At 43.4% G+C, this 14647-nt stretch overlaps 1 protein-coding gene across 1 annotated transcript in view; it reads left to right on the top strand.

The window, feature by feature from the left end:
- TMPRSS6 (transmembrane serine protease 6) overlaps positions 1-11930 on the top strand; it is a 115917-nt gene extending 103987 nt beyond the window's left edge. The window contains 6 exon segments of the mRNA XM_030210217.1: positions 1749-1837; positions 1839-1918; positions 3323-3594; positions 5321-5346; positions 5348-5458; positions 10270-11930. Of these exon segments, the coding sequence (XP_030066077.1) occupies positions 1749-1837; positions 1839-1918; positions 3323-3594; positions 5321-5346; positions 5348-5458; positions 10270-10428 (737 nt within the window). The 3' untranslated portion in view covers positions 10429-11930.
- Positions 11931-14647: the final 2717 nt, after the last annotated feature.

Here is a 14647-nt window from a genome sequence, read left to right as displayed (position 1 = left end):
ATTTTATCCTGTGAAGGGACAATAAATATTCATTGTTTCTCATATCCAGTCTGCTCACCTTTGAAGGAATTCTGTAGAAGCAGACAGGACCTAACACTAGGGATACAAAAAATAAAATGCCGCCCCGCTGCAACAAGCCCCTGGCCCCGCCCCTGCTGCACAGTCACCTTGATCCTCCAAGAAAGTCAGATTCAATAAACAGTGAAGATACTGGTAAAAGTAACACAAATGCATTTTCTTCCTTAGTCTAAATATAACATTAGAAAAGATGTACATTTCCATAAAAAGCAAACATCTATGAGCAACATGTTCCCCTTTCCTTTTCCTCCCATCCATGAGCAGCATGTCCCACTCTCCTCTCCATTCCCTTCTGTTAATGTGCTGCATTTCTCCATTTCCCTTCCCTTCCTTTCCCTCCCCTCCATGTACAGCATGTCCCCCTCTCCTCTCACTTCCTTCCCATCCTTCTGCAGCTGGCTCCCTTCTGTCCCTCCCATCCATGAGCATCTTGCCCCCTCTCCTCCCAGGCCTACCTTGCAGCCTTGGTGGTCTCACAAGGCCACAAGTCTCAGCAGCTGTTTTGAAGAAGTGGTGGTAGTGTGGAGGTCAGGGCAGGAAAGAGTGGAGTTCTTTCCCTATCCCAAAAGGGGCAACTAGACCACCAGGATGCACTACGGTATACTCAGGGGAGAGAAGGCCAGCCATCCATCCATCCATCCACCCGCCCAGAACCTGGTACAAATGGGCTGGCTGGAAAAAAATCCATCTAACCCCAACAGTCACCTGAAAAGGAGGACATGTCTAGGGAAATTCGGAGGTAGGTAACCCTACCTAACACCCCAGAAAGCACATTCTAGGAATAGCTCACCTAGGGCACTGTTTACTAAGCAGTACCAAGAGCGCCTAAAAATGCTAGTGCATCTTATTTATTTAGATTTTACTCACACTTTTTTCAGTAGTAGCTCAAGGTGAGTTACATTCAGGTGCACTGGATATTTCTCTGTCCCAGGAGGGTTCACAATCTAAGTTTGTACCTGAGGCAAGGGAGGGTTAAATGACTTGCCCAAGATCACAAGGAGCAGCAGCAGGATTTGAACTGGCCACCTCTGATTGCAAGATCAGTGCTCTAACCACTAGGCCACTCCTCCACTCTTAGCAAACAGGCCCCCTAATTTGGTTTTGCATAGGCACACTTCCTCAGAGGGTGTCTCTGTTGTAATACAATGCCATAATCCTTGGATGACATCCTTTGGATCTTTGCTTTTCTTAAAGAATATTCATGGCTATATTTCTATATTTTTCATCCAATAATCTAATTAGCATGATCTTTCCTTAAAACCAGACCAGTTTGTTGCACTCAAACACCAAATTCACCATTTCTATCCTAATGACTAGGATAGAGCTTTCCAAACATGTACTGGTGACCCCACCGTCAGTTATGTTTTCATATTTCTACAGTGAATATCAATTGAGATATATTTACATATGTTGTAGATTCAGCAAATGCAAATTTGCCTCTTGGATATTGGAAAAGCTGTGGCATCATCAAAACATATCTGGAAAGCACTTCACTAGGTCATATCTCCCTCAGGAAATCCCATGTTTAGTCACTATGGAGTTCTGGATTACTAAAAACTGACTGATCAAGTCCTATGTGTAAGGTGGGTTGATAAGTGCATATGTGTGAATGTATGGGGGTACGTTTGCTCCTATTCAAGACCAACTACATTTCCTTATTCTCTTCTCAGATTGTGGACTTCAGTCCCCATTGAATAGAATTGTAGGTGGGGTCTTATCAGTAGAAGGAGAGTGGCCATGGCAGGCCAGCCTGCAGGTCGAGGAGTCGCCATATGTGGAGGATCTCTCTAATCTCAGATCAGTGGGTAGTGACTGCTGCTCACTGCCTCAATGAAGACAGGTAAGCATACAGAGGAGTGCTGGGTAGTCCTTGTTGAGGTAGTCAGGTAACAATTTGCATTATGTTAATAGTGCTGGAGGTGAGGAAGCAGTTGAATCTTCAAGGGACATCGTTCATCTGTTATATTAAATTTGGGCAAAAATTGGAGCCAGGTGTTGGTGTGTGTCGTCGTCGTCTTCGGTGAGAGGGGGGTTTAAACTAGTTGGAGGTGGTGGTGGTGGTGTCGTCGTCTTCAGTGGGGGGGGGGTCAGCGGCGCCGGGGGTGGGGGCTAAAATGTGCCCCCTCACCTCGGCTCTGGCCCCCCTACCATTGAAGTTCAGATACGCCCCTAGCGTAGGAGCCCTTACCACCACCTCAATGGGTGGTGGTAAGTGCTCCCCCCCCCGAAATGATTTACTTACCGCATTGCCATTTCTTATCCCCAACAATAGCCAGCCTTTTACCCGCAACAGTAAAAGGGGGCCTCAGTGCATGTCAAAAACATGTGCTGATGCTAGCGCAGGCCCCCTTTTGTCACAGCTTAGTAAAAGGACCTCTTAGCATGCAACTGAAAAAGGGGCATGACCATGGGAAGAGAATGGGCAGGTCAGGGGTGTTCACTAAAGATGCACACAGTGTTACAGAATTCGGGGGATCCGCGTCTAATTTAGGCGTATTTACACCCGGTTTCAGTAAATTCTCTGACCTAAAGTTGGATGTGGATCCCGGTGATATGCGCTATTCTATAAACGGCACCCAAACAAGTGTTAAGTAATACATATTGATCAACTAAAAACAACATTGTTTTTTAAATTGGGCCAGGGGCGGACTGAAAATTCAGGCAAACCGGGCAGTGCCCGAGAGCCCAGAGCCTCTAGGGGACCCAGAGTCTCTGCCCGGATGCCCGTTGCACCACTGGAGATCAAGTGGCCTCAGCAGGGGGGGGGGGGAGGAATGTTCTTTCCCTGCCCAGCCCACTTGGCTGCTGCTATTCCCCCCACCCGGCACCACTATATTTAAAAAAATGGCGTCCGAGACTCCATGTAGAAGTCTCGCAAGATGGTCAGACCCGTGAGACTACCGCGGAAGTCTTCGGCTGCCAGTTTGAAAACATGGCGGTGCGAACAGGCGGGGGGAGATAGCGGCAGCGCTCAGCGGCCAGGAAAGAATATACCCCCTCGCAGAGGCCACCAGACTACCAGGACCCCTCAGGTTGGACCAGGGCAAAGGGGGCGGCAAGGGGAGTTGGGCAGAGGCCGGGTGGGGGGCCCAAAGCACCCTCAGTGCCCGGGGCCCCAGACCACCCTCAGTCTGTCCCTGATTTGGGCAAAAAGATTGGTATAATTCTAGGCTTCATGTACAGAAAGAAAACAAGAGAAACCTGTTTTTTGTCTGTCTTACCAACATCTCTTTTCTCACATCAGTCTGGCGTCTCCTTCAATCTGGACTGTCTATCTCGGCAAATTCAAGCAGAGTGCAACCAGCAAGAATGAGGTTTCATTTAAGGTGATCAGGATCATTGTACATCCATACTTTGATGAAGACAGCCATGACTATGACATGGCACTAGTGCAGCTTGACCACCCAGTCATCATTTCACCTTTTGTCCAGCCTGTCTGCCTTCCTGCCAGCACACACCTCTTCAAGTCAGGCATCCAGTGCTGGGTGACTGGATGGGGAGCTGACAAGGAGGATGGTAAGAAAAAATAAATTCTTCAAAGGGAGAGAGAAGCAGAATAGTACAGCTAACATTAACTGCAAGCTGTGTCTCATTATCATCTAGCTTCCTGAGAGATAGCATGATCTACAATCACAGAAATTCATCTGATTCCATTGTGCATTCTGTAAAAATGGATTAAAAGTTGCTTTCTTATTTTAAAAGCAAAATTTGTGTTGGGAAGGAACAAAAGTTGGGCACAAATCATTTTAGAAAGTGCAGTTGTTCAGCAAAGAATTTTGACACATTTCTATTGAGTAGTGAAGACATTCAGCCTTTGATCTTGAGCAGTCACAGTTCATCTAGAGCACTCTGTCTGAAGCCTTTAATGCATCCATTGGTTGCCATTATTGCATAGCTTCACATGAGAGGAAGTAATATGCAGCATAACTTAGAGGGGCATAATCGAACGGGGCCGGCCATCTATAAGGGCAGCCATCTCTAATGACGGCCCCGTTAAGTGGCGTACCCAACTGTATTATCGAAACAAGATGGTCCGACCAACTTTCATTTTGATAATACGGTCGGGGCTGGCCAAATTTCAACATTTGGGCCGTCCTTAGAAATCGCCGGCGTTACAGATGGCTGCCATTGGTTTTCCGCCGATAATGGAAACTAATGGCGGCCATCTCAAACCCGGCCAAATCCAAGCCATTTGGTCATGGAGGAGCCAGCATTTGTAGTGCACTGGTCCCCTCACATGCCAGGACACCAACCGGGCACCCTAGGGGGCACTGCAGTGGACGTCACAAAATGATCCAGGTGCATAGCTCCCTTACCTTGGGTGCTGAGCCCCTCAAAACCCACTCCCCACAACTGTACAACACTACCATAGCCCTTAGGGATGAAGGGGGGCACCTAGATGTGGGTACAGTGGGTTTCGGGTGGGTTTTGGAGGGCTCCCATTTACCACCACAAGTTACAGGTAGGGGGGATGGGCCTGGGTCTGCCTGCTGCCTGAAGTGCCCTGCAGTACCCACTAAAAACTGCTCCATAGACCTACATAGTGCTGTGCTGGAGCTGGGTATGACATTAGAGTGCTGGTAAAAAAATGTTTTTAATGTATTTTTCCTGGGTGGGAGGAGGTTGGTGGACCACTGGGGGAGTAAGGGAAGGTCATCCCCGATTCCCTCCGGTTGTCATCTGGTCAGTTTGGGCACCTTTTTGAGGCTTGGTTGTGAACAAAAAGGGACCAAGTAAAGCCGGCCAAATGCTCGTCAGAGCTGGCCTTCTTTTTTCCATTATCGGCCGAAGCCAGCCATCTCTTAACTACACCCCCATCCTGCCTTCGGTACACTGCTGACACACCCCCTTCAACTTTGGCCGGCCCTGCGATGGAAAGCAGTTGAAAGCCGGCCAAAAATCGGCTTTCGATTATACTGATTTGGCCGGCTTTAGGAGAAGGCCGGCCATCTCCCGATTTGTGTCGGAAGATGGCCGCCCTTCTCCTTCGAAAATAAGCAGGCACGTTACCTTACACTACTTGTTGAAAAAGACACAGACAGCAATGAGCATTTGCATCACAGACAGTGTATAGCTTAGTGCACCAAAGATTGTCTGTAAACCTATAGCTCCCTGTCAGGTGAGGTGGGGTTTCTCACTCAGTGGCAGAGAGGGAAAGAGAGAGGATGTACACAAAAATGTTTTATGTGCTCTTTGGCACCTTGCTTTATGTTTATTTATTGTGCTGTCTTGTGCTGAACAGGACCCATCAGCAACATTCTCAGAAAGGGTGGATGTTCAGCTGATTCATCAGGATAACTGTATTGAAGCCTATCACTACCAAATCTCTCCCAGAATGCTCTGTGCTGGCTATCGTGAAGGCAAAAAGGATGCCTGTCAGGTGATACATCATGATTGTTGTGCCTCATGTATCTTCTCTGATGGAACATGCTGAGTCTATGTTTGCCATCTAAATGACTTGTACAGAAGAAAGAAGGGCTAGATGTCCTGATGTTTGCAGGCAGTTTGGATCCCTCTTTACCCTAAGAGATGCAGAATTTTTGTTTGAGGATTGCATCTCAGCAAAAGATTCATATTTTGTTATAAATCAAAATTCCTTTTACTGGTGGCCATTTGGGCACCTACTGATGAAAAACAGTGAGCAAATCTGTTTGTGGTCATTGCTGGCTTATCACCCTGGAATTTCTGATAGACAATGGTTAGTTGACTACCTATAGCTGAAAATCAATGGCCAAATCAGAATTTCTGGCTACTGTTGACTAGCTGGCCATGGTATTTCTACTACTTTATGCTTCACACTGTAGAGCTCCAATTTAAAAGTATCCTTAACTTCTCTCAATGGAGGGGGCTCCCATCAGGCTTATTTTTGAAAAAGAAGGGCGCCCATCTTTCGACACAAATCGAAAGATGGGGCATCCTCAACTGCTTTCCGTCGCAGGTACGACCAAAGTTGACAGGGGCGTGTCGGAAGCAAAGCAAAGGCGGGACTGGGGCATGCTTAACACATGGGCGTGCTTAACACTAGGCATCCTTCTAAGCTAAGTACTTGAAGTTTGAAAAATAAGATTTTTTGATAATAGATAGATTTAAAGTAAAAAAATAATAAAATTTGGATCAATGACAAATACATGCCCACTCTAAGCAATGTTCGGCTTGATATATTGAGCCATAGTAGTGGTGTCATTGCACATCCGATAGATCCAGTAGTACTACTAACATAAATGTTATTTACGAGAAGAATTTGTAATTTGCCTGGAGCTTGGTGTTGATATTGGATCACATTGTAGAGCTGGCATTTGCATAAGTAAAACTATGGGGTCCTTTTCTAAAATTTGTTACATTTTGCAAGTACCACAGCTTAATGAGAAAATTAATGTGTGGTAGCTGCAAACCTAATGCGGCAATTTGGGGGCATGCCCAGCATCTTCCACTGCAGGCCATGCATTAACATTTGCATTAGCACACAATAATCAGGTTGCAGTTAGTGCAGAGTCACTTAGCATCTCCTATTTAGGAGGTAGTTTTATACAGGCACTTTTTTCTGTCCCTAGTGGGCTCAAAATCTAAGTTGGTTTTTTTTTTTTTAATACCTGGGGCAATGGAGGATTATGACCTGTGTCACAGAGGCATTCACCCTCCCAGCCTTTGCCCCTATATAATTCCTTTGCTACAATGGAGCATTATGATGCTCAGAAAAGAAGTACTGAGGTGGAGGAAGAGACAAGAAATGTAACTCAATCCAAAAGACATTCACAAAACAATGACAAATCAGCTCAAAGCAGAAAATTCTTACTACTGGGAGACTCCATTTTAAGAGCCATTAATTTAGGAACACAGTTCAAGGGTCCCAACCTAGTGAAATACCTTCCAGGATCTTCTGATACCAGAAATACAAACCAAACACTGAATGTGGTCAGAGAAGAGAGTAAAGATTCTAATACTAATATTGTAATCCATTTAGGGACAAATTACTTGGCCAACAATAGCAAGTTTGGAGCATTCCAGAAGCTTGGGGAAGGACTCAAGTCTTTGGTTTGGACTGCAGCTATTCTTGAAGTTATTCCTACATATGGAAAGGGAGAGAAAAGACTACGTAAAACAGAACTCAACAAGTGGCTTGAAGCTTGGTGTAAAGGCCTGGGGAATCTCTTGCCACCTCCTGCCCCCGCTCTGAGTGGCCCTGTACTTACCTAAAACATCTGTTCTCTGTCTTACATACTTCCCTCCTCCCCCAGAGCTTCCAAGTTACCCAATTCCAGGAGGGAGATTTTAGATCAGACCTGGATTTCTGACAACCTCATTATGATGTATTATGAGCCCTGCTGCATTAATTTCAATGGATATAATTAGGAACTACAAATACTATATTGCTTTGGAATGTAAGTATAAAACCAGAAGTGGCCAAAAAGTTGCCTTCGTGGAACGGAGTAACTTAGCAGCTCTGCTCCCCTATTGGAGTTGAATTCTATAAGCTAAAAAATGTGATTGGTTAGCTCCCACGCAACAGCAACAGGTTGGGATAAGTGTGCACACGCATGGTGCAATGTTCCTAAAAATTGTGTAAATAAGTTGGGGAGTATCCCCCACAGGCTCCTTCAGAATGACATCACTCACATGTAAGACTATCTATCCTGCTATCCTCAGAGAAAACCTGCTACAGGAAAGTAACTTTGTTTTGCATTCCTTGACTTACAGCTTGGCTTTTCTTTTGCTTTTTTGGTTTTCTTTTTCATTTGTTATTAGGAATGGCACTTATAGCTGTCGTATAGAAGTTGCAGTGAACATATCAACATATTGAGGGAATGGTTCTCAACCCAGTCCTTGGGATACACCTAGTCACGTTTTCAAGATATCCACAGTGAATATGCATGAACTAAATTTGCATGCACAACCTCCATTGAATACAAATCTGCCTCATGCATATTCATTGTGGGTGTCCTAAAAACCTGACTGGACTGGGTTGAGAACCCCTGTTCTAAAGCATTTACAAATCCCTCACAAAAGTCTTCACATTCATGTTCATTTTTCACATTCTGCTGTGTAAAACGTTCAATTCAAAATGCATTAAGGGGCCCTTTTACCAAACCACACTGAGCACAAAGGACTAAATTCAGTAAATGGCGCCCAAATTTGGGCGCTAATAAAAAATGAGCAGAGTGTTATTCTATAAACGGCCATTTATAGAATAAACCAAATTAGGTGCCATTTATAGAATAATGCTTAGCACCAGGATTCGCACCTAATTTTGGGTGCGAGGATTTACACCAACTGTAACCTGGTGTAAATCTTCACGCCTAATTAGGCACAGATCTCCAATATTCTATAGTACTGCATACATCTCGAGTGAATGTCCCTCACCCATCCATGCCCTTCCTGTGACCACGCCCCCTTTTCAGTTGCATGCTCAAAAATTTAGACGCTCACCTTTATAGAATAGCACCTAGCAACATGCACGTGTAAATTCAAATTGTTTGACAATTAGCGCCCAATTATATTACAGAATGTGTGTCCAGCTACCTTAAATTGGGTGCCACCATTTACTTCAGATTTTGGCAGGCATAAATGCTGGCGCTCAAAGTTAGGCGTGAAATCCACATTAAGCTAGCATTCTATAAATGGCGCTTTGCATGGAGCAGCATTTATAGAATACCAGCTTAGCACAGATCATCCCGACACCCATCTTTAGGCACCATTTACTGAATTCCACCCTAACTGCCTTAGATGAAGTTAATACAGGACCACTTACCACTTCCTAAATAGGAGGCGCTAAGGAATAGATTCTATATATGGCACTGAAATAATCAGCACAAATAAAACGTGCTTAGCACTTCTATAACTTTAGGCATGGTTTATAGAATACATGTAGTGCCCAGACCCACAACTAAATTTAGGTGCAATCATTTATGCCAACTAAAACCTGGTGTAAATGCCTGTGCCTAACTTAGGTACAGATCGGGCATATTCTATAACTGTGCATGTAGTTTATAGGCACACACATTCTCCTCCCATAGCCACACCCCCTTTTGATATCAACGCATTAGAATTTACACGCACCACTTTACAGAATACACTTGGGGCCCTTTTACAAAGTGGTGGTAAGCCCAACATGGACTTACCGCTTGCTAAAAGGCAAGTACAGCCAGACTACCACAGCAGTCTGGCAGTAGTTCCCTACCCCACTGCGTGCTATTTCAATTTTTGTAGCGCCGGTGTATACCTGGCAGTAATCAGGCACTACCACATGCTGCCTGGTTACCACCGGGTTAACGTGGGAGCCATTACCGCCACCTCCCTGCCTTATACCTGCTGCGGTAAAAAGGGGCCTCGGCGCACGTCAAAAACACATGCTAACAACAGCGCAGGCCCCCTTATACCGCAGCTTCATAAAAGGACCCCTTATAAAGTTGCGTTCGTAAATTCCAATTAGTACCAATAATTGCTCGTTATTGGCCAATTATCAGCGCCGATTGGTTTGTTAAACAATTAAGTTGTGCATGCAGTTTGGCCACACTGCCAAATCTGCATGCACAATTTTAGTAGCCATATATAGAATCTGAGGGTAAATGCTTCCACATTAACCGTGAGCAGGTATTGCAGGCAAATATGAATATTTATGCATGACCTGCAATAGAAAATAGTGGGAATGCCCCCAATGGGTGCAACATTAAATTTGTAGCTACCATGCATTAAAATCCCATGTTAAGCTGGGGTAGCTGCAGATTTTACAGTGGTTTAGTATAAAGGCCTCTAAAGTAAGAGTGTGAAAAAATTTATTGAAATATTTAAAAAGTAATTAAGAATTAAAAAAAACAAGATATCTTGATTTATAAGTCTTCACATCCTTTGACTCAATATTTGTTGGAAGCCTGTTGTTACAGCCATAACAGTCATGAATATCCTATGTGGCCCTTCACTTGAAAAGTCTGGAGAGCCCTGGTATAGGTATTGAGCTTGCATTTCTTAGGAAATACAACTGGAAAATCAGAACTACAGGTCCCTACATGCAATGCGGTGACCCAGGACTGGATCAATCCTGTTGGGTTAACCTGAAGACACAAAAATGTAAAGATGAAGTTAGAATACAACTGCAGTAGCAGAAAAAAAGAACAAAGAGAGGAGTCAGGGTGATAGACTGTATGTAAGATGGATATCTATTTTCACTGAAGTTTCTTGGTCCCTTTTTTTCTGTAGGGAGATTCTGGTGGTCCCCTCGTCTGTAAGGAACCCAGTGGCAGATGGTTTCTAGCAGGAATTGTGAGTTGGGGAGCCAGCTGTGGTCTTCCCAAATACTATGGTGTGTACACAAGAGTTACCAGGATGATTAACTGGATTCAGCAAGTTATATCGTGAGGAACTTTGGTTGTGGTCATCCTGGGAAGCCCCTGCTGATGACTAACATCACCTTCTGCCTCATGTCATGCTTATCAGCAATGGACTGGCAAACCTGCCACAGCTGAGGCCTAGCTGCTTGTGGCTAGCAGTCATTGTAAGACTTTTAGGTCACCTATTACAAGAAGTGGAAGGGGTTAATTATTGCCTGCTTCTGAAAATAAGCCTTTCTTTAAAAAAAAAAACATAATCCATGGAAAAGCATATTGGTCAAAATGTATGGAAAAATGACTTCTTGCCCGTTTTTGTCCAGATGTCCACTGACTGTTACTACCTAAAGGTATATAAATAAATAAAAATGTTTCAGAATACCATCAATAAGTTCAGGGTAGAAACAGCTAAAAATCATGTCACAGCTTCCATCTTTTCTCTTCATCCTGCTTGCACTGCCTTTTTTTCTACATTCTCTCTCCTTGCTTGTCTTTTCTTCTGTCCCTCTCCTTTCATGTTTTTCTTCAGCTGCAGAAAACATTTCTTGGAAAGCTGGTACATAAAATGTATTTTTTATTTCACCAAAAGAATCATTTGATTTTGGATTACAAAAATACATTTTAATGGTTTGAGATTTGTACAGAATTTCGATTAAAACTTAGGAAAAAACTAAATTTCTATGGTTAGGATCTGTGAGAGATGTTTAAGGAAGGGAAAATTTTTCCTTTTGGCAATATGCAGTTTAAATTTGAATTTGTAACAAGGGTTTTAGGAGTAGAGGTGGATGGTCAGTTGAAAAGTGGTGAAGCATTCTTTTTTGCTATTGAAAAAGTTAAGGTCCATACCTAAGTTTTTTTTAATTACAACTTTTCTGATTAATAGTGCAATCACTGTTGCTTTCAAAGGTGGATTATTGCAACATTTTGTATATAGGTTGCACAAAATCAATAATGAAAAGGTTGACACCTTATTTTCATAAATTGCATTGGTTACCAGTTATTGCAAGATCTCATTTTAAATTATGTACATTAGTCTTTTGGTCTCTTCAGGGGAATCTGCCTTCCTATTTGGTTGGGGGGTTTCCCCCCTTTATTGAATATACAGCTGTTAAGAGAGCAAGTTTTTTTTTACAGTTTCTACCAGTCAAGCTGGTCAAATATTTCAGACAGCTTTCGGCCTCGAATCCTTACAAGGCTGCTTCATTGTGGAACTTTCTTCCAGTAATTGCTCATTCGATATCTAATTATTTGACATTTCATAAGCAACTTAAAGCGGTATTACTTGAGCAAAATGTAGGTTAATTGTAATCTGATCTGTTATGTAAATTGTTGTATTCTCTCAACTGAATGGACTGGTGTTTCTTTTTTATTACTTTGTGATCGCACAGAACCTTAGAGGATGTTGCAAAATATAAGACTATTGTAATGTAGTGTAATAACATTGATATTAAATTCTCTTTTTTTTTTGGTGAAACAAACTGCAGCCCACAGCCATCTGGACATAGCTCCCCTTAAAGCCTTGAGCTCACACCACCACCTGATATCTTAGTTGTAGCATTCTCTGGGCTATTCAGAATGTTATTCAGGAGTGGCCTAGTGGTTAGCGCACTGGTCTTGTAATCCAAAGGTGGCCAGTTCAAATCCCACTGATGCTCCTTGTGATCCTGCGCAAGTCACTTAACCCTTCATTGCCTCAGGTACAAACTTAGATTGTGAGCCCTCCTGGGACAGAGAAATATCCAGTGTACCTGAATGTAACTCACCTTGAGCTACTACTGAAAAAGGTGTGAGCAAAATCCAAATAAGTGCATTCTGAAAATTACTGTTAATGGCTGAAGATGGTAGTGCTGGCCAGCAGAAGCTCTTACTCGGGGTATTTGGAGACAGTTTTGAGGGAAGATGGTACCATAGAGATTTGCAATGATCTCCATAGATAGCTGTGCAGCAGGGGAAAATCTGGAGGTAGAAATTGGAATAAAGAATCATTTAAATTGTCAGAAAAAAGTGAGCAGGGAATGGGTAAGTAGAACTAACTAGGACAGGTTGATGAATGTAAAAAGGTAGAAATTTGAGATGTCTCATGCATGCATACATATATACAGAAAAAGAGAAAGCGGGCGCAATCTTCCCTCTAAGCTCTGCGGGAGTCCTCTACATACATTCCTGCCAGTGGCGGTGCTGTTTCAATGTCACATTTTCAATAGTGAGGGATAGGAGAGTTCTGCAGGACTCCAGAGGACCTGTCTGTCTCTAGAGATTGAAAACACAATATTTTTTCAGTTCAATTTTTTATTCAAGTTTGTAAATTACAATACAAAAGTGTGGAAATGTTGTTGAAATTGTAATTTCTTAAGTAGAAATTTACCAATACAAATCAGTAATATAACAAAACAATTACAATATACAAACAAACAACACATGAGTGTCTAGTGAAAGTCAAATAATATTGTAAAGTGCCTTTATACTGAAAATTACAATATTGAACTTATTATATACTAGTATATTTTATTACAAGTAACAGATTTTTTCATAAGCCAGCCCCCCCAACACACACACGCCGGCAGCAATGTAAGGGGAGGACTCCTGCACAGCTAAGAGGGAACATTGAGAGAGAGACTTGTACATAAGATAGATACAGGTATAGGTATTTATCTCTCTGTAATGCCTGGGTGGCTAGGACTTCCATTCCAGTCTTACAGATCAGGACAGTGGCAAACCTTTCCCTTCCTGCCCCTGGAACTATGTTGGATACTGAATAGGTTCCAAAATAAAAAAAGAGCAAACTCAGGATACATTTCTGTGGTATATTACCCAAAACAAGTGAAGACAGTCTCTGGTTCCACCGGTTTAGTTGACAACAGAATTGCCTGCTTCTGGGTGGGTCCCTGCTCTTCAAGCACTGACTTCTCTCTGCGGTTCTTTTCTCTGTACATTGCTACTTTTCTAGCAGCTTTTTCAGTTGGCAGTTTCCTCATTGACACACTCATCATTAGATATGATTCCGTGAACTTCTTTGACTCCTTAGTTTACCGAGCCCTCACGGACTCTGTGAATTACAGAATTCAGCCTGTGGATATACACACTCAGAAGCATAAACATAGTTTAGAGCGAGAACATGGGAGACAGCACCCCCCCCCCCCCACACACACACACACACACGCACCCCAGACACTGGTGCTGAATTGGGCCCTCTCCTTCAGTAGCCACTTTGACCTCCATAACCCATGCCCATCCAAAGTAAACTGGCAAACTACATCTCTGTTCACAAGCCTTGCCTCCCTAGTCCAAGGACCCACTCCACAAGCCCAGATTCTCCTCCCTGAGTCCTGGCACTGAAAAAGAAGGGTAGAGAGAATGGCCCCAGATGCCTTCCTCTATTCAAGAGGTTGACTGCTCCTTTGGATGTATGTTATATACATAGTATACAAGCAACAATCACTGAGTTTAAAGAGCAGCAGCATTTGAAAGCCAGTGCAGTAGAACAGGGTACTTTAATGCAGTGTGTGCATCACGGGGCCTTTCAACATGGGTGCATGCTCCAGGCCTGCCATATCCCACTCCCTCCAACAGGATGTTTAAATCAGAGGAGGTGGAACATTGTAGGTTTTCAGTGCAAGACTGTGCTCAAAGGCCCCACACTATGCACTCTGCTTTTAAATGCTTTGGAGAGGCCTGAGCAGAAGGTAAGAGGGGTAAGGGTCATATTATTTGATATACTGCCTTTATGTAGAACAAAATGGTTTACATATTATATACAATCTTTTGAATCTTTTGTTACCCCGCCTCAAATTCCTTTTAGAAGATTTGGCTGGTTATAAGACTCAGATAACATAACAGGTACTTTCTCTGCCCCTAGTGTGCTCACTATCTAAGCTTTGTACCTCGGACAATGGAGGGTTAAGTGACTTGCTTAGAGTCACAAAGAGTCACATATGGTAGTAGACTAGGGAAGGACATGTTTGGCAAGGAAAAGGGAAGAGAGAAGAGATGCTGGATATGGCTTGGGGGAATAGGGAAGAAAAAGATGCTGGACACCTGGATGGATGGAAGAGAAGGGGAGATACTGGACACCTGGCGGGGGGGGGGGGGAGTAGGGAGAAAAAGAGAAAATGCTGGATACCTTGCAGGTAGTAGGGAAGGGAAGTAGAAATGTTGGACTATAGGAGGAGTAAAGAAAGGACACTGCTGGACTACAGGAAGTGGGGAAGAGAAATGCTGAACATGGAGCAGAGGAAAGAAAAAGAAGGGAA

This window comes from Microcaecilia unicolor, chromosome 1 (assembly GCF_901765095.1).
Source record: "Microcaecilia unicolor chromosome 1, aMicUni1.1, whole genome shotgun sequence".
Taxonomy (NCBI): Eukaryota; Metazoa; Chordata; class Amphibia; order Gymnophiona; family Siphonopidae; genus Microcaecilia; species Microcaecilia unicolor.
This window is presented reverse-complemented; position numbering and strand designations above follow the sequence as displayed.